This window comes from Eptatretus burgeri, chromosome 1 (genome assembly GCF_056783735.1).
Source record: "Eptatretus burgeri isolate ZD-2024b chromosome 1, Ebu_testis_v1, whole genome shotgun sequence".
Taxonomy (NCBI): domain Eukaryota; kingdom Metazoa; phylum Chordata; class Myxini; order Myxiniformes; family Myxinidae; genus Eptatretus; species Eptatretus burgeri.
This window is the reverse complement of record NC_140961.1, coordinates 12,556,401-12,575,010: the sequence shown is the minus strand read 5'-3', so window position 1 is coordinate 12,575,010 and position 18,610 is coordinate 12,556,401. Positions and strand designations below refer to the sequence as shown.

Sequence of the window (18,610 nt, the reverse complement as noted above, 5' to 3'; positions counted from 1 at the left end):
ACGGGAAAAAAAAACCAAGAAACGCGCCCTCCCATGTACGAACGAACGAAAGACGTCATTTCCACCCATCATCGCATTTCGCGCCGAAAGACGTCATTTCCGCCCATCATCGTATTTCGCGCCGATCGCCGAATGCTGAAAGCTAAGTTCTTCTTATTTTACATCATTCTTTTGCGGCCTCCTGCCACGCTGTATCAAACGATTTCATTCCTTCTGTTATATATAAAGGTGCTTATCACAATAATAACAATATTTTTACATTTCAAATATTAAGTATGCTTTTTAATTGTTTTTCAACTGAAAAAGCATAAATTGCATATTTTAACATAAGTGTACTCATTTGCTTCACCACACACGCTGTATTGAAGGATTTCACTTGTTTGACATGCATTTACCGATGTTGTTCAAACTTGGCAGGCAGATAATCAATGATGGCTTACATATGATCGTCATGGGTTTTTTTCGAGATCAGATCCAAGATGGCCGACTGGTGGCCACTTTGTTACTTAAATGTCTCCCCAACCATTTCTCAGACATGCATGGTCTGATTTTGTTCAAACTTAGCACAAGCACATTACATGATGGCATACACGTGCACCTCACTGTATTTTGTGATTTCTTATCAAAGATGGCCGACCGGTAGACTGTCGACCATTTATAGTTGTCCATAAATATGGGCTAAGCTTGCCCTTTAACTCCAAACAGCAAAATTACTAAAACAACTGGGGCTATGACATTTTATGTCTTTTTTTACTTGTTTTATTCCAGAATTAAATTGGATCAATTCTACTTGTACTTTCATCTTTAATGCAATTGTTGTTTGAAAGCATTGGAATTCCCATTGACTTTTCAGCTCACACTTGACTATCCTGGTGTCATTGGGTTAGCCCCACCATATTGATGCAACCCAACACACCATATGTAACACCATCAAGGTGGAGGAATGTTGTTATTTGTCCCAGATTCACAATTCAAATGGATATTCGTTTTGTAATCTGCTCCAACTTTTACAAACATCCCTTGGTTACGGTTGAAATGCTCGGTTTAACGTGGTAAAGTACTTGACATGGTCATGGTGTCTAAAGGGAAAAATTTTCCCAACATGCACATTGACCGTTTCCTTGGTAGTTTGCTCGATTTTCACCAACACACTGAAAATTGGGTGAAAAGTCTGCCTTGATCAGTACCATGCCACCCCTTCTTCGGTTCAGTAATCTGAGCTTGGGGCCCAATAAAACCTTGCCATGGATTCTTTATTTGCACCTCACTAAGCATTTCAGCCATGATTCCAGTTTTTCTTTCCTGCCGAGATTTAGTCATTATGAGATTAGTGCTGCTGACCCTTTGAAGTATTACTTGTCTTTGTATGTCTTGCATGGCCAAAGATGTATGTCTCCTGCTTGTGTTTTGCATACATAGAGTTTTGCAAAATGAGATTCCATGGAGCAGGAAAAACCCCATATCGCTTTGTAAGTGCACAACTCTTCTATGGAATAATTTTAGGAGCACAACGGGGGAGATGAAAATCATTCCCCAGAGAATGCATTGATATGAGATAGACCACAGGCAAAGCAAAGTGATGTTACGACCAGGGATATTTCCTGTACCTTTTCCTTCAGAATAAAGGTGTGATAATGTATTGCCGAGAAGAATAGATTTTTCGGCAGAAATAATGAGTTCAAATAACCAAGAATCTTGTGAGGCTTTCTATTTTTATAAGCTCTGACATGTTGTTAGACAGCTCAGATGTAACACGCTTGCCTTTGAACTATCTCGTGTTTTGTTTGATTCCAACCTGACTGTATACTGTCACAAGGAAGGTATTGCATGAATGAGTACACCACCTGTGCGAGGAGATGTTAAGCTGGAAATCTTCGACTTGAGACCGCTTCAGCAGCATGGCACCTGCCATTAGTGTACACGTACACATGCCAACATGCACATGTACACGCCGACACATACACACCAACATGTACACATACACAAGCCAATGCACATGCCAACACATACATACACATGCCAAAACCTAAACATACATGCCATGACATACACTCACCCTTCTCTTGGTAGTTGATGTTCGGAAGTTGATTAATGACCAGTCATTATTAATAAATCCATGAACATCTATAGATTATTGTACTTGCACTAAGGAACAGACAAGCTTCAACATGATCTCGGAGAGTAACATGATGTCGTGTTGTAAGACATTGTGCAGAGGATGAAATGGATGCAGGCCTTCCGATCCTCTAAAAACAAGCCAATGCAAGTGAAATGTTTGAATAAAATTGTTAAAACATAAATTTCAAAAATGAATGACAAATTACCAAATGGACACACTTGTATAGTGGTTTTGTGAATGTTCGTTGTATGTATTTTAATATTATTTTGGTGGCACGATGGCAGAACATGTCAACCTGCGATGAAGGTGTCACCTTTATGGTTTGTTTTGAAATTGTACACATTGGAATTTCAAAGTGTGCATTCCTCCAGATAACACTTTGACTTGGATGCCTTATTGACTCGTGTTTGTCCGTGTTGAAAGTCACGTGCTCTGTTTTACAAGGGATGAGCTCATCTGGTGGCCAAGCGTCTCAGGCCATGCAGGGTGGCTGACGTTGAAACGGAAATGGTGAATGATGGTACATTGTCAGTAGAATAGGATATGAGACACAATCAGGTGTTTAAAAGAAAGGATTTTTCACAAAATAAGTATTTAACAAGAAAAAAATATTGTTAAATTAGGGAGTTCGTAGAACACGATACCCCATGCAGTGTCGAAGTATATCCTTCAATTTCAATAAAACAAGTAAAAAAGACATAAAATGTCATAGGCCACGTTGTTTTAGTAATTTTGCTGTCTGGAGTTAAAGGGCGAGCCCATATTTATGTCCAACTAAAATGGCCGTCAGTTTACCAGTAGGCCATCTTTGATCAGATCGCAAAATAAAGTGAGGGGCACGTGTATGCCATGTGCTGTGCTTGTGCCAAGTTTGAACAATATCAGACCATGCAATTCAGTTTTTATAGAGCAATTAATTGCCAGATCTTGGCAAGATAGCCGAGAGGTACACACGCTCGCTCTCAGCTGTCTCGCCTGGGTTTGAATCCTGATCCAGCAAAACCCTGTCATCCAGGTATTTCACAGGCAGGGTGATTCATCATTGCGTGTGCCATCTCTTGGATGGACGTTAAACTGGGCTTCATATCTGCTGGACCCCCCCCCCATTTTCTCTCGCACACCCCCCTCCCCTCTCTTCCCCATCCCCTCTCTCTTCCCATCCCCTCTCTCTTCTCTCCCTCTCTCTGACCCCTCTCCCTCTCTCCGACCCCTCTCCCTCTCTCCGACCCCTCTCACTCTCTCCGACCCCTCTCCACCTCCCTTCCATCTCTCTTCCCTCCCTCCTCTCCCCCCCCCCCTTGATATTCCCATCAGCGAAGCGATGGGTTGTGTTTGCCAATTGTGAAATAAAACATCCTTCATCATTTATATTTAACGATGTGTATATATGCATCAGGAAGAAGAAGATTGGTTTTGGGTCGTTTATTAGCACAATTTGCCTGCTTATTGTCACTTGAGAGTTGCAATGCAACGGAGTTTCCACATGTCACGTGGGATTGTGAATTGGACAGATGACCTGGACAGGTTTCTGTGAGGTCAGTGATAGTGGAGAGAAAAGTGTTAAATATTCTGCTGTTTCGATGTGGGAATGTCTGTTTGCTTTTATGAGCATCAGCAGTGTGAGGAGGGGAAGACATAGTTGGGGTTGGGAGGGGGCAGTTTGTGAGAGCAAAGATGGTGCAGAGTTGGGAGGGGAGGTTGAGGCTTTTGGGGGGTTCTGGTTGAGAAGTTGTGGGGAGAGAATTGATGCCTTCGGGTTGGCAGGAGGAGAGTGAGGACTTGGTTGTTTTTTTTTTTTTTTGGAAGGGGGAGGGGGGGGCGGGAGTTGAGGTTTTAGAGTCACATTTTACATTGAGTGGATTCTCCACCGGTTCTTGCTTGCCGTTTTGTAATGAACCGGTAAAGCTTGATGGCCTTGCCGTTTTGTTATGAACCTGTAGAGCTTGATGGCCTTGCAGTTTTGTAATGAACCCATAGAGCTTGATGGCCTTGCCGTTTTGTAATGAACCGGTAGAACTTGATTGCCTTGCCGTTTTGTAATGAACCTGTAAAGCTTGATGGTCTTGCCGTTTTGTAATGAACCGGTTGAGCTTGATGGCCATGCCGTTTTGTAATGAACCGGTAAAGCTTGATGGCCTTGCAGTTTTGTAATGAACCGGTAGAGCTTGATGGCCTTGCAGTTTTGATATGAACCTGTAGAGCTTGATGGCCTTGCCGTTTTGTAATGAACCGGTAGAGCTTGATGGCCTTGCAGTTTTGTAATGAACCGGTCGAGCTTGATGACCTTGCCGTTTTGTTATGAACTGGTAGAGCTTGATGGCCTTGCCGTTTTGTAATGAACCGGTAAAGCTTGATGGCCTTGCCATTTTGTTATGAACCTGTAGAGCTTGATCGCCTTGCAGTTTTGTATTGAACCCGTAGAGCTTGATGGCCTTGCCTTTTTGTTATGTACCTGTAAAGCTTGATGGCCTTGCCGTTTTGTTATGTACCGGTAAAGCTTGATGGCTTTGCCGTTTTGTAATGAACCTGTAGAGCTTGATGGCCTTGCAGTTTTGAAATGAACCGGTAAAGCTTGATGGCCTTGCCGTTTTGTAATGAACCGGTAAAGCTTGATGGCCTTGCCATTTTGTTATGAACCTGTAGAGCTTGATGGCCTTGCCGTTTTGTAATGAACCGGTAAAGCTTGATGGCTTTGCCGTTTTGTAATGAACCTGTAGAGCTGGATGGCCTTGCCATTTTGTTATGAACCGGTAGAGCTTGATGGCCTTGCAGTTTTGAAATGAACCGGTAAAGCTTGATGGCCTTGCAGTTTTGAAATGAACCGGTAAAGCTTGATGGCCTTGCCTTTTTGTTATGTACCGGTAAAGCTTGATGGTCTTGCCTTTTTGTTATGAACCGGTAAAGCTTGATGGTCTTGCCTTTTTGTTATGAACCGGTAAAGCTTGATGGCCTTGCCATTTTGTTATGAATCTGTAGAGCTTGATGGCCTTGCCGTTTTGTAATGAACCGGTAAAGCTTGATGGCCTTGCCGTTTTGTAATGAACCTGTAGAGCTTGATGGCCTTGCCGTTTGGTAATGAACCTGTAAAGCTTGATGGCCTTGCCGTTTTGTAATGAACCGGTAAAGCTTGATGGCCTTGCCGTTTTGTAATGAACCGGTAAAGCTTGATGGCCTTGCCGTTTTGTAATGAACCGGTAAAGCTTGATGGCCTTGCCATTTTGTTATGAACCTGTAGAGCTTGATGGCCTTGCCGTTTTGTAATGAACTGGTAAAGCTTGATGGCTTTGCCGTTTTGTAATGAACCTGTAGAGCTTGATGGCCTTGCCATTTTATTATGAACCGGTAGAGCTTGATGGCCTTGCAGTTTTGAAATGAACCGGTAAAGCTTGATGGCCTTGCAGTTTTGAAATGAACCGGTAAAGCTTGATGGCCTTGCCTTTTTGTTATGTACCGGTAAAGCTTGATGGTCTTGCCTTTTTGTTATGAACCGGTAAAGCTTGATGGCCTTGCCATTTTGTTATGAATCTGTAGAGCTTGATGGCCTTGCCGTTTTGTAATGAACCGGTAAAGCTTGATGGCCTTGCCGTTTTGTAATGAACCTGTAGAGCTTGATGGCCTTGCCATTTTGTTATGAACCGGTAGAGCTTGATGGCCTTGCAGTTTTGAAATGAACCGGTAAAGCTTGATGGCCTTGCAGTTTTGAAATGAACCGGTAAAGCTTGATGGCCTTGCCTTTTTGTTATGTACCGGTAAAGCTTGATGGCCTTGCCATTTTGTTATGAATCTGTAGAGCTTGATGGCCTTGCCGTTTTGTAATGAACCGGTAAAGCTTGATGGCCTTGCCGTTTTGTAATGAACCGGTAAAGCTTGATGGCCTTGCCGTTTTGTAATGAACCGGTAAAGCTTGATGGCCTTGCCGTTTTGTTATGAACCTGTAGAGCTTGATGGCCTTGCCGTTTTGTAATGAACCGGTAAAGCTTGATGGCTTTGCCGTTTTGTAATGAACCTGTAGAGCTTGATGGCCTTGCCGTTTTGTAATGAACCGGTAGAACTTGATTGCCTTGCCGTTTTGTAATGAACCTGTAAAGCTTGATGGCCTTGCCGTTTTGTAATGAACCGGTTGAGCTTGATGGCCATGCCGTTTTGTAATGAACCGGTAAAGCTTGATGGCCTTGCCATTTTGTTATGAACCTGTAGAGCTTGATGGCCTTGCCATTTTGTTATGAACCGGTAAAGCTTGATGGCCTTGCCTTTTTGTTATGTACCGGTAAAGCTTGATGGTCTTGCCTTTTTGTTATGAACCGGTAAAGCTTGATGGCCTTGCCATTTTGTTATGAATCTGTAGAGCTTGATGGCCTTGCCGTTTTGTAATGAACCGGTAAAGCTTGATGGCCTTGCCGTTTTGTAATGAACCGGTAAAGCTTGATGGCCTTGCCGTTTTGTAATGAACCGGTAAAGCTTGATGGCCTTGCCGTTTTGTAATGAACCTGTAGAGCTTGATGGCCTTGCCATTTTGTTATGAACCGGTAGAGCTTGATGGCCTTGCAGTTTTGAAATGAACCGGTAAAGCTTGATGGCCTTGCAGTTTTGAAATGAACCGGTAAAGCTTGATGGCCTTGCCTTTTTGTTATGTACCGGTAAAGCTTGATGGTCTTGCCTTTTTGTTATGAACCGGTAAAGCTTGATGGCCTTGCCATTTTGTTATGAATCTGTAGAGCTTGATGGCCTTGCCGTTTTGTAATGAACCGGTAAAGCTTGATGGCCTTGCCGTTTTGTAATGAACCGGTAAAGCTTGATGGCCTTGCCGTTTTGTAATGAACCGGTAAAGCTTGATGGCCTTGCCGTTTTGTTATGAACCTGTAGAGCTTGATGGCCTTGCCGTTTTGTAATGAACCGGTAAAGCTTGATGGCTTTGCCGTTTTGTAATGAACCTGTAGAGCTTGATGGCCTTGCCGTTTTGTAATGAACCGGTAGAACTTGATTGCCTTGCCGTTTTGTAATGAACCCGTAAAGCTTGATGGCCTTGCCGTTTTGTTATGAACCTGTAGAGCTTGATGGCCTTGCCGTTTTGTAATGAACCGGTAGAGCTTGATGGCCTTGCAGTTTTGTAATGAACCGGTAGAGCTTGATGGCCTTGCAGTTTTGATATGAACCTGTAGAGCTTGATGGCCTTGCCGTTTTGTAATGAACCGGTAGAGCTTGATGGCCTTGCAGTTTTGTAATGAACCGGTCAAGCTTGATGACCTTGCCGTTTTGTTATGAACTGGTAGAGCTTGATGGCCTTGCCGTTTTGTAATGAACCGGTAAAGCTTGATGGCCTTGCCATTTTGTTATGAACCTGTAGAGCTTGATCGCCTTGCAGTTTTGTATTGAACCCGTAGAGATTGATGGCCTTGCCTTTTTGTTATGTACCTGTAAAGCTTGATGGCCTTGCCGTTTTGTTATGTACCGGTAAAGCTTGATGGCTTTGCCGTTTTGTAATGAACCTGTAGAGCTTGATGGCCTTGCAGTTTTGAAATGAACCGGTAAAGCTTGATGGCCTTGCCGTTTTGTAATGAACCGGTAAAGCTTGATGGCCTTGCCATTTTGTTATGAACCTGTAGAGCTTGATGGCCTTGCCGTTTTGTAATGAACCGGTAAAGCTTGATGGCTTTGCCGTTTTGTAATGAACCTGTAGAGCTTGATGGCCTTGCCATTTTGTTATGAACCGGTAGAGCTTGATGGCCTTGCAGTTTTGAAATGAACCGGTAAAGCTTGATGGCCTTGCAGTTTTGAAATGAACCGGTAAAGCTTGATGGCCTTGCCTTTTTGTTATGTACCGGTAAAGCTTGATGGTCTTGCCTTTTTGTTATGAACCGGTAAAGCTTGATGGCCTTGCCATTTTGTTATGAATCTGTAGAGCTTGATGGCCTTGCCGTTTTGTAATGAACCGGTAAAGCTTGATGGCCTTGCCGTTTTGTAATGAACCTGTAGAGCTTGATGGCCTTGCCGTTTGGTAATGAACCTGTAAAGCTTGATGGCCTTGCCGTTTTGTAATGAACCGGTAAAGCTTGATGGCCTTGCCGTTTTGTAATGAACCGGTAAAGCTTGATGGCCTTGCCGTTTTGTAATGAACCGGTAAAGCTTGATGGCCTTGCCATTTTGTTATGAACCTGTAGAGCTTGATGGCCTTGCCGTTTTGTAATGAACCGGTAAAGCTTGATGGCTTTGCCGTTTTGTAATGAACCTGTAGAGCTTGATGGCCTTGCCATTTTGTTATGAACCGGTAGAGCTTGATGGCCTTGCAGTTTTGAAATGAACCGGTAAAGCTTGATGGCCTTGCAGTTTTGAAATGAACCGGTAAAGCTTGATGGCCTTGCCTTTTTGTTATGTACCGGTAAAGCTTGATGGTCTTGCCTTTTTGTTATGAACCGGTAAAGCTTGATGGCCTTGCCATTTTGTTATGAATCTGTAGAGCTTGATGGCCTTGCCGTTTTGTAATGAACCGGTAAAGCTTGATGGCCTTGCCGTTTTGTAATGAACCGGTAAAGCTTGATGAACCGGTAAAGCTTGATGGCTTTGCCGTTTTGTAATGAACCTGTAGAGCTTGATGGCCTTGCCGTTTTGTAATGAACCGGTAGAACTTGATTGCCTTGCCGTTTTGTAATGAACCTGTAAAGCTTGATGGCCTTGCCGTTTTGTAATGAACCGGTTGAGCTTGATGGCCATGCCGTTTTGTAATGAACCGGTAAAGCTTGATGGCCTTGCCATTTTGTTATGAACCTGTAGAGCTTGATGGCCTTGCCATTTTGTTATGAACCGGTAAAGCTTGATGGCCTTGCCTTTTTGTTATGTACCGGTAAAGCTTGATGGTCTTGCCTTTTTGTTATGAACCGGTAAAGCTTGATGGCCTTGCCATTTTGTTATGAATCTGTAGAGCTTGATGGCCTTGCCGTTTTGTAATGAACCGGTAAAGCTTGATGGCCTTGCCGTTTTGTAATGAACCGGTAAAGCTTGATGGCCTTGCCGTTTTGTAATGAACCGGTAAAGCTTGATGGCCTTGCCGTTTTGTTATGAACCTGTAGAGCTTGATGGCCTTGCCGTTTTGTAATGAACCGGTAAAGCTTGATGGCTTTGCCATTTTGTAATGAACCTGTAGAGCTTGATGGCCTTGCCGTTTTGTAATGAACCGGTAGAACTTGATTGCCTTGCCGTTTTGTAATGAACCTGTAGAGCTTGATGGCCTTGCCGTTTGGTAATGAACCTGTAAAGCTTGATGGCCTTGCCGTTTTGTAATGAACCGGTAAAGCTTGATGGCCTTGCCGTTTTGTAATGAACCGGTAAAGCTTGATGGCCTTGCCGTTTTGTAATGAACCGGTAAAGCTTGATGGCCTTGCCATTTTGTTATGAACCTGTAGAGCTTGATGGCCTTGCCGTTTTGTAATGAACCGGTAAAGCTTGATGGCTTTGCCGTTTTGTAATGAACCTGTAGAGCTTGATGGCCTTACCATTTTGTTATGAAACTGTAGAGCTTGATGGCCTTGCAGTTTGAAATGAACCGGTAAAGCTTGATGGCCTTGTAGTTTTGAAATGAACCGGTAAAGCTTGATGGCCTTGCCTTTTTGTTATGTACCGGTAAAGCTTGATGGTCTTGCCTTTTTGTTATGAACCGGTAAAGCTTGATGGCCTTGCCATTTTGTTATGAATCTGTAGAGCTTGATGGCCTTGCCGTTTTGTAATGAACCGGTAAAGCTTGATGGCCTTGCCGTTTTGTAATGAACCGGTAAAGCTTGATGGCCTTGCCGTTTTGTAATGAACCGGTAAAGCTTGATGGCTTTGCCGTTTTGTAATGAACCTGTAGAGCTTGATGGCCTTGCCGTTTTGTAATGAACCGGTAGAACTTGATTGCCTTGCCGTTTTGTAATGAACCTGTAAAGCTTGATGGCCTTGCCGTTTTGTAATGAACCGGTTGAGCTTGATGGCCATGCCGTTTTGTAATGAACCGGTAAAGCTTGATGGCCTTGCCATTTTGTTATGAACCTGTAGAGCTTGATGGCCTTGCCATTTTGTTATGAACCGGTAAAGCTTGATGGCCTTGCCTTTTTGTTATGTACCGGTAAAGCTTGATGGTCTTGCCTTTTTGTTATGAACCGGTAAAGCTTGATGGCCTTGCCATTTTGTTATGAATCTGTAGAGCTTGATGGCCTTGCCGTTTTGTAATGAACCGGTAAAGCTTGATGGCCTTGCCGTTTTGTAATGAACCGGTAAAGCTTGATGGCCTTGCCGTTTTGTAATGAACCGGTAAAGCTTGATGGCCTTGCCGTTTTGTTATGAACCTGTAGAGCTTGATGGCCTTGCCGTTTTGTAATGAACCGGTAAAGCTTGATGGCTTTGCCATTTTGTAATGAACCTGTAGAGCTTGATGGCCTTGCCGTTTTGTAATGAACCGGTAGAACTTGATTGCCTTGCCGTTTTGTAATGAACCTGTAAAGCTTGATGGCCTTGCCGTTTTGTAATGAACCGGTTGAGCTTGATGGCCATGCCGTTTTGTAATGAACCGGTAAAGCTTGATGGCCTTGCCATTTTGTTATGAACCTGTAGAGCTTGATGGCCTTGCAGTTTTGTAATGAACCCATAGAGCTTGATGGCCTTGCCGTTTTGTAATGAACCGGTAGAACTTGATTGCCTTGCCGTTTTGTAATGAACCTGTAAAGCTTGATGGCCTTGCCGTTTTGTTATGAACCTGTAGAGCTTGATGGCCTTGCCGTTTTGTAATGAACCGGTAGAGCTTGATGGCCTTGCAGTTTTGTAATGAACCGGTAGAGCTTGATGGCCTTGCAGTTTTGATATGAACCTGTAGAGCTTGATGGCCTTGCCGTTTTGTAATGAACCGGTAGAGCTTGATGGCCTTGCAGTTTTGTAATGAACCGGTCGAGCTTGATGACCTTGCCGTTTTGTTATGAACTGGTAGAGCTTGATGGCCTTGCCGTTTTGTAATGAACCGGTAAAGCTTGATGGCCTTGCCATTTTGTTATGAACCTGTAGAGCTTGATCGCCTTGCAGTTTTGTATTGAACCCGTAGAGCTTGATGGCCTTGCCTTTTTGTTATGTACCTGTAAAGCTTGATGGCCTTGCCGTTTTGTTACGTACCGGTAAAGCTTGATGGCTTTGCCGTTTTGTAATGAACCGGTAAAGCTTGATGGCCTTGCCGTTTTGTAATGAACCGGTAAAGCTTGATGGCCTTGCCGTTTTGTTATGAACCTGTAGAGCTTGATGGCCTTGCCGTTTTGTAATGAACCGGTAAAGCTTGATGGCTTTGCCGTTTTGTAATGAACCTGTAGAGCTTGATGGCCTTGCCGTTTTGTAATGAACCGGTAGAACTTGATTGCCTTGCCGTTTTGTAATGAACCTGTAAAGCTTGATGGCCTTGCCGTTTTGTAATGAACCAGTTGAGCTTGATGGCCATGCCGTTTTGTAATGAACCGGTAAAGCTTGATGGCCTTGCCGTTTTGTTATGAACCTGTAGAGCTTGATGGCCTTGCAGTTTTGTAATGAACCCATAGAGCTTGATGGCCTTGCCGTTTTGTAATGAACCGGTAGAACTTGATTGCCTTGCCGTTTTGTAATGAACCCGTAAAGCTTGATGGCCTTGCCGTTTTGTTATGAACCTGTAGAGCTTGATGGCCTTGCCGTTTTGTAATGAACCGGTAGAGCTTGATGGCCTTGCAGTTTTGTAATGAACCGGTAGAGCTTGATGGCCTTGCAGTTTTGATATGAACCTGTAGAGCTTGATGGCCTTGCCGTTTTGTAATGAACCGGTAGAGCTTGATGGCCTTGCAGTTTTGTAATGAACCGGTCGAGCTTGATGACCTTGCCGTTTTGTTATGAACTGGTAGAGCTTGATGGCCTTGCCGTTTTGTAATGAACCGGTAAAGCTTGATGGCCTTGCCATTTTGTTATGAACCTGTAGAGCTTGATCGCCTTGCAGTTTTGTATTGAACCCGTAGAGCTTGATGGCCTTGCCTTTTTGTTATGTACCTGTAAAGCTTGATGGCTTTGCCGTTTTGTAATGAACCTGTAGAGCTTGATGGCCTTGCAGTTTTGAAATGAACCGGTAAAGCTTGATGGCCTTGCCGTTTTGTAATGAACCGGTAAAGCTTGATGGCCTTGCCATTTTGTTATGAACCTGTAGAGCTTGATGGCCTTGCCGTTTTGTAATGAACCGGTAAAGCTTGATGGCTTTGCCGTTTTGTAATGAACCTGTAGAGCTTGATGGCCTTGCCATTTTGTTATGAACCGGTAGAGCTTGATGGCCTTGCAGTTTTGAAATGAACCGGTAAAGCTTGATGGCCTTGCAGTTTTGAAATGAACCGGTAAAGCTTGATGGCCTTGCCTTTTTGTTATGTACCGGTAAAGCTTGATGGTCTTGCCTTTTTGTTATGAACCGGTAAAGCTTGATGGCCTTGCCATTTTGTTATGAATCTGTAGAGCTTGATGGCCTTGCCGTTTTGTAATGAACCGGTAAAGCTTGATGGCCTTGCCGTTTTGTAATGAACCTGTAGAGCTTGATGGCCTTGCCGTTTGGTAATGAACCTGTAAAGCTTGATGGCCTTGCCGTTTTGTAATGAACCGGTAAAGCTTGATGGCCTTGCCGTTTTGTAATGAACCGGTAAAGCTTGATGGCCTTGCCGTTTTGTAATGAACCGGTAAAGCTTGATGGCCTTGCCATTTTGTTATGAACCTGTAGAGCTTGATGGCCTTGCCGTTTTGTAATGAACCGGTAAAGCTTGATGGCTTTGCCGTTTTGTAATGAACCTGTAGAGCTTGATGGCCTTGCCATTTTGTTATGAACCGGTAGAGCTTGATGGCCTTGCAGTTTTGAAATGAACCGGTAAAGCTTGATGGCCTTGCAGTTTTGAAATGAACCGGTAAAGCTTGATGGCCTTGCCTTTTTGTTATGTACCGGTAAAGCTTGATGGTCTTGCCTTTTTGTTATGAACCGGTAAAGCTTGATGGCCTTGCCATTTTGTTATGAATCTGTAGAGCTTGATGGCCTTGCCGTTTTGTAATGAACCGGTAAAGCTTGATGGCCTTGCCATTTTGTTATGAACCTGTAGAGCTTGATGGCCTTGCCGTTTTGTAATGAACCGGTAAAGCTTGATGGCTTTGCCGTTTTGTAATGAACCTGTAGAGCTTGATGGCCTTGCAGTTTTGAAATGAACCGGTAAAGCTTGATGGCCTTGCCGTTTTGTAATGAACCGGTAAAGCTTGATGGCCTTGCCATTTTGTTATGAACCTGTAGAGCTTGATGGCCTTGCCGTTTTGTAATGAACCGGTAAAGCTTGATGGCTTTGCCGTTTTGTAATGAACCTGTAGAGCTTGATGGCCTTACCATTTTGTTATGAAACTGTAGAGCTTGATGGCCTTGCAGTTTGAAATGAACCGGTAAAGCTTGATGGCCTTGCAGTTTTGAAATGAACCGGTAAAGCTTGATGGCCTTGCCTTTTTGTTATGTACCGGTAAAGCTTGATGGTCTTGCCTTTTTGTTATGAACCGGTAAAGCTTGATGGCCTTGCCATTTTGTTATGAATCTGTAGAGCTTGATGGCCTTGCCGTTTTGTAATGAACCGGTGAAGCTTGATGGCCTTGCCGTTTTGTTATGTACCGGTAAAGCTTGATGGCCTTGCCGTTTTGTAATGAACCGGTAGAACTTGATTGCCTTGCCGTTTTGTTATGTTCCGGTAAAGCTTGATGGCCTTGCCGTTTTGCAATGAACCGGTAAAGCTTGATGGCCTTGCCGTTTTGTAATGAACCGGTAAAGCTGGATGGCCTTGCCGTTTTGTTATGAACCGGTAGAGCTTGATGGCCTTGCCGTTTTGTAATGAACCCGTAGAACTTGATGGCCTTGCCGTTTTGTAATGAACCCGTAGAGCTTGATGGCCTTGCAGTTTTGAAATGAACCCGTAGAGCTTGATGGCCTTGCCGTTTTGTAATGAACCCGTAGAGCTTGATGGCCTTGCCGTTTTGTAATGAACTGGTAAAGCTTGATGGCCTTGCCGTTTTGTTATGTACCGGTAAAGCTTGATGGCCTTGCCGTTTTGTAATGAACCGGTAAAGCTTGATGGCCTTGCCGTTTTGTTATGTACCGGTAAAGCTTGATGGCCTTGCCGTTTTGCAATGAACCGGTAAAGCTTGATGGCCTTGCCGTTTGGTAATGAACCTGTAAAGCTTGATGGCCTTGCCGTTTTGTAATGAACCGGTAAAGCTTGATGGCCTTGCAGTTTTGTAATGAACCGGTAGAGCTTGATGGCCTTGCAGTTTTGTAATGAACCGGTCGAGCTTGATGACCTTGCCGTTTTGTTATGAACCGGTAGAGCTTGATGGCCTTGCCGTTTTGAAATGAACCCGTAGAGCTTGATGGCCTTGCAGTTTTGAAATGAACCGGTTGAGCTTGATGGCCTTGCCGTTTTGTTATGAACCTGTAGAGCTTGATGGCCTTGCCATTTTGTGAACTTGATTTTTTTTTGTGAACTTGATTTTTGATTTTTTTTTGATTTTGTAAAGCTTGATTGCCTTGCCGTTTTGTAATGAACCGGTAAAGCTTGATGGCCTTGCCGTTTTGTAATGAACCGGTAAAGCTTGATTGCCTTGCCGTTTTGTAATGAACCGGTGGAGCTTGATGGCCTTGCCGTTTTGTAATGAACCGGTAAAGCTTGATGGCCTTGCCTTTTTGTTATGTACCGGTAAAGCTTGATGGCCTTGCCATTTTGTAATGAACCGGTAGAACTTGATTGCCTTGCCGTTTTGTTATGTACCGGTAAAGCTTGATGGCCTTGCCGTTTTGTAATGAACCGGTGGAGCTTGATGGCCTTGCCGTTTTGTAATGAACCTGTAGAGCTTGATGGCCTTGCCATTTTGTTATGTACCGGTAAAGCTTGATGGCCTTGCTGTTTTGTAATGAACCGGTAAAGCTTGATGGCCTTGCCGTTTTGTAATGAACCGGTAAAGCTTGATGGCCTTGCCGTTTTGTTATGTACCGGTAAAGCTTGATGGCCTTGCCTTTTTGTTATGTACCGGTAATGCTTGATGGCCTTGCCATTTTGTAATGAACCGGTAGAACTTGATTGCCTTGCCGTTTTGTTATGTACCGGGAAAGCTTGATTGCCTTGCCGTTTTGTAATGAACCGGTGGAGCTTGATGGCCTTGCCGTTTTGTAATGAACCGGTAAAGCTTGATGGCCTTGCCGTTTTGTAATGAACCGGTGGAGCTTGATGGCCTTGTCGTTTTGTTATGTACCGGTAAAGCTTGATGGCCTTGCCGTTTTGTAATGAACCGGTAAAGCTTGATGGCCTTGCCGTTTTGTAATGAACCGGTGGAGCTTGATGGCCTTGCCGTTTTGTTATGTACCGGTAAAGCTTGATTGCCTTGCCGTTTTGTAATGAACCGGTAAAGCTTGATGGCCTTGCCGTTTTGTAATGAACCAGTGGAGCTTGATGGCCTTGCCGTTTTGTTATGTACCGGTAAAGCTTGATTGCCTTGCCGTTTTGTTATGTACCGGTAAAGCTTGATGGCCTTGCCGTTTTGTAATGAACCGGTAAAGCTTGATTGCCTTGCCGTTTTGTAATGAACCGGTAAAGCTTGATTGCCTTGCCGTTTTGTTATGTACCGGTAAAGCTTGATGGCCTTGCCGTTTTGTTATGTACCGGTAAAGCTTGATGGCCTTGCCGTTTTGTTATGAACCTGTAGAGCTTGATGGCCTTGCCGTTTTGTTATGAACCTGTAGAGCTTGATGGCCTTGCCATTTTGTAATGAACCGGTAGAACTTGATTGCCTTGCCCTTTTGTTATGTACCGGTAAAGCTTGATGGCCTTGCCGTTTTGTAATGAACCGGTAAAGCTTGATGGCCTTGCCGTTTTGTTATGTACCGGTAAAGCTTGATGGCCTTGCCTTTTTGTTATGAACCTGTAGAGCTTGATGGCCTTGCCGTTTTGTAATGAACTGGTAAAGCTTGATGGCCTTGCCGTTTTGTTATGTACCGGTAAAGCTTGATGGCCTTGCCGTTTTGTAATGAACCGGTAAAGCTTGATGGCCTTGCCATTTTGTAATGAACCGGTAGAACTTGATTGCCTTGCCGTTTTGTTACGTACCGGTAAAGCTTGATGGCCTTGCCGTTTTGTAATGAACCGGTAGAACTTGATGGCCTTGCCGTTTTGTAATGAACCGGTAAAGCTTGATTGCCTTGCCGTTTTGTAATGAACCGGTAAAGCTTGATGGCCTTGCCATTTTGTAATGAACCGGTAGAACTTGATGGCCTTGCCGTTTTGTAATGAACCGATAAAGCTTGATGGCCTTGCCGTTTTGTAATGAACCGGTAAAGCTTGATGGCCTTGCCGTTTTGTAATGAACCGGTTGTTAAATGAGACAGCGAATGTGAAATAACAGTTATTCCGCTTATTATGCTGTCCTTCCTCGCCCCTGAAATGTGTTTGAATTTGTTTGTTGAATTGATGTTTTTTTTTCAAGTAGATGACTGAGTACAAACAAGTGAAGTACCAAACCTGCAAGCTGATATCCCAAACTGACCGCGTTTATGGGATTTTTAACCTTTAGAATGCTTTGTTTGATAAGTTCTTCTCCTCTATAATGAGCCTTTCTGTTTGAATTCATTGTTTCAATATCTGTGTATAATCGATTCTTTCCTGACAGGTCTTGGCATCCCAAAGCTTCTTGAAGCTGTTTTGGAACTTTTTCCTCTTGACACATACGTGGACATTCCGGTAAAATATTTTTTAATATTCTAAAAGCAATAACATCTCTCTCACCTGCATGGCTGCACGATTAACTGTTTGCTTAAAAATGTACCCCTTATGACACGGCCATGATTTTGACTAACGACCGTTATCGAGATGCAGCGAGACGGTTCTGTGTGAACCACAAATCGTATATTTCCAATTTGTAAGATAGACAATGTCAGGGTACAAGCTGCAGTATTAATCTGCATAGACAGCTACATTTTACATTACTACCCACGTCTTACTTGTGAGAAATATGCTTTCCACTCTGCTTGTTTTTCAATGGAACATAATAATATTGCTGGTTTAAAATAGCATATAGTTTCGTGAGCCGAAAAATGGCAACACTGACAGTCACCTTTGATTTGTCATTCACAAATCCCTGTCTTACCCACTTTCACATCAGTGCAGCTGTACCTGCACAAATCGGTGCAGGCACAGGAATGTCAACAATCGTAATGACTGAAAGAAGCTTTCCTTTCAAAATCATTAACTTCTCAAATGAGACCTTGATAAAGGCATTATGATCTTGTCTAAGGGTGAAGGGGGAGCAATCTGATATTTATGTAACCTTGTCAAAGGTGAAGGGGGCAATCTGATATTTATGTAACCTTGTCTAAGGTGAAGGGGGCAATCTGATATTTATGTAACCTTGTCTAAGGGTGAAGGGGGCAATCTGATATACTGCATATTTAACCTTGTCTAAAGGTGAGGGGGAGCAATCTGATATACATATATATATATATATATATATATATATATATATATTTATATATATATATATATATATATATATATATATATATATGTAACCTTTTCTAAGGGTGGGGGGAAGAAATCTGATATTTATGTAACCTTGTCTCGGTGAAAGGGGCAATCTGATATATATGTAATCTTGTCGAAGGGTGAGGGGAGGAAATGTTCTCATGATATTGTGTTGGGGTGAAGGGGGCATTCTGATGTTATCATGATATTGTGTTGGGGTGAAGGGGACATTCTGATGTTCTCATGATGTTGTGTTGGGGTGAAGGGGGCATTCTGATATTCTCATGATGTTGTGTTGGGGTGAAGGGGGCATTCTGATATTTTCATGATATTGTGTTGGGGTGAAGGGGGCATTCTGATGTTCTCATGATGTTGTGTTGGGGTGAAGGGGACATTCTGATGTTCTCATGATATTGTGTTGGGGTGAAGGGGGCATTCTGATGTTTTCATGATATTGTGTTGGGGTGAAGGGGGCATTCTGATATTCTCATGATGTTGTGTTGGGGTGAAGGGGGAATTCTGATATTTTCATGATGTTGGGGTGAAGGGGGCATTCTGATGTTTTCATGATATTGTCTTGGGGTGAAAGGGCCATTCTGATGTTCTCATGATATTGTGTTGGGGTGAAAGGGCCATTCTGATGTTCTCATGATGTTGTGTTAGGGTGAAGGGGGCATTCTGCTATTTTCATGATATTGTGTTGGGGTGAAGGGGGCATTCTGATGTTCTCATGATGTTGTGTTGGGGTGAAGGGGGCATTCTGATATTCCCATGACATTGTGTTGGGGTGAAAGGGCCATTCTGATGTTATCATGATATTGTGTTGGGGTGAAGGGGACATTCTGATGTTCTCATGATGTTGTGTTGGGGTGAAGGGGGCATTCTGATATTTTCATGATATTGTGTTGGGGTGAAGGGGGCATTCTGATGTTCTCATGATGCGTTGGGGTGAAGG

General features: G+C 43.4%; 1 protein-coding gene across 2 annotated transcripts in view; it reads left to right on the top strand.

Moving 5' to 3' along the window:
* The window catches only part of FUOM (fucose mutarotase), a 119,723-nt gene that overhangs the window by 80,180 nt on the left and 20,933 nt on the right, over positions 1–18,610 (top strand). For both annotated transcript variants that reach the window (XM_085872201.1, XM_085872205.1), the window contains exon 3: positions 16,805–16,875. In XM_085872201.1, coding sequence (XP_085728327.1) covers positions 16,805–16,875 — 71 coding nt within the window. The remainder of the gene's footprint in view (positions 1–16,804; positions 16,876–18,610) is intronic.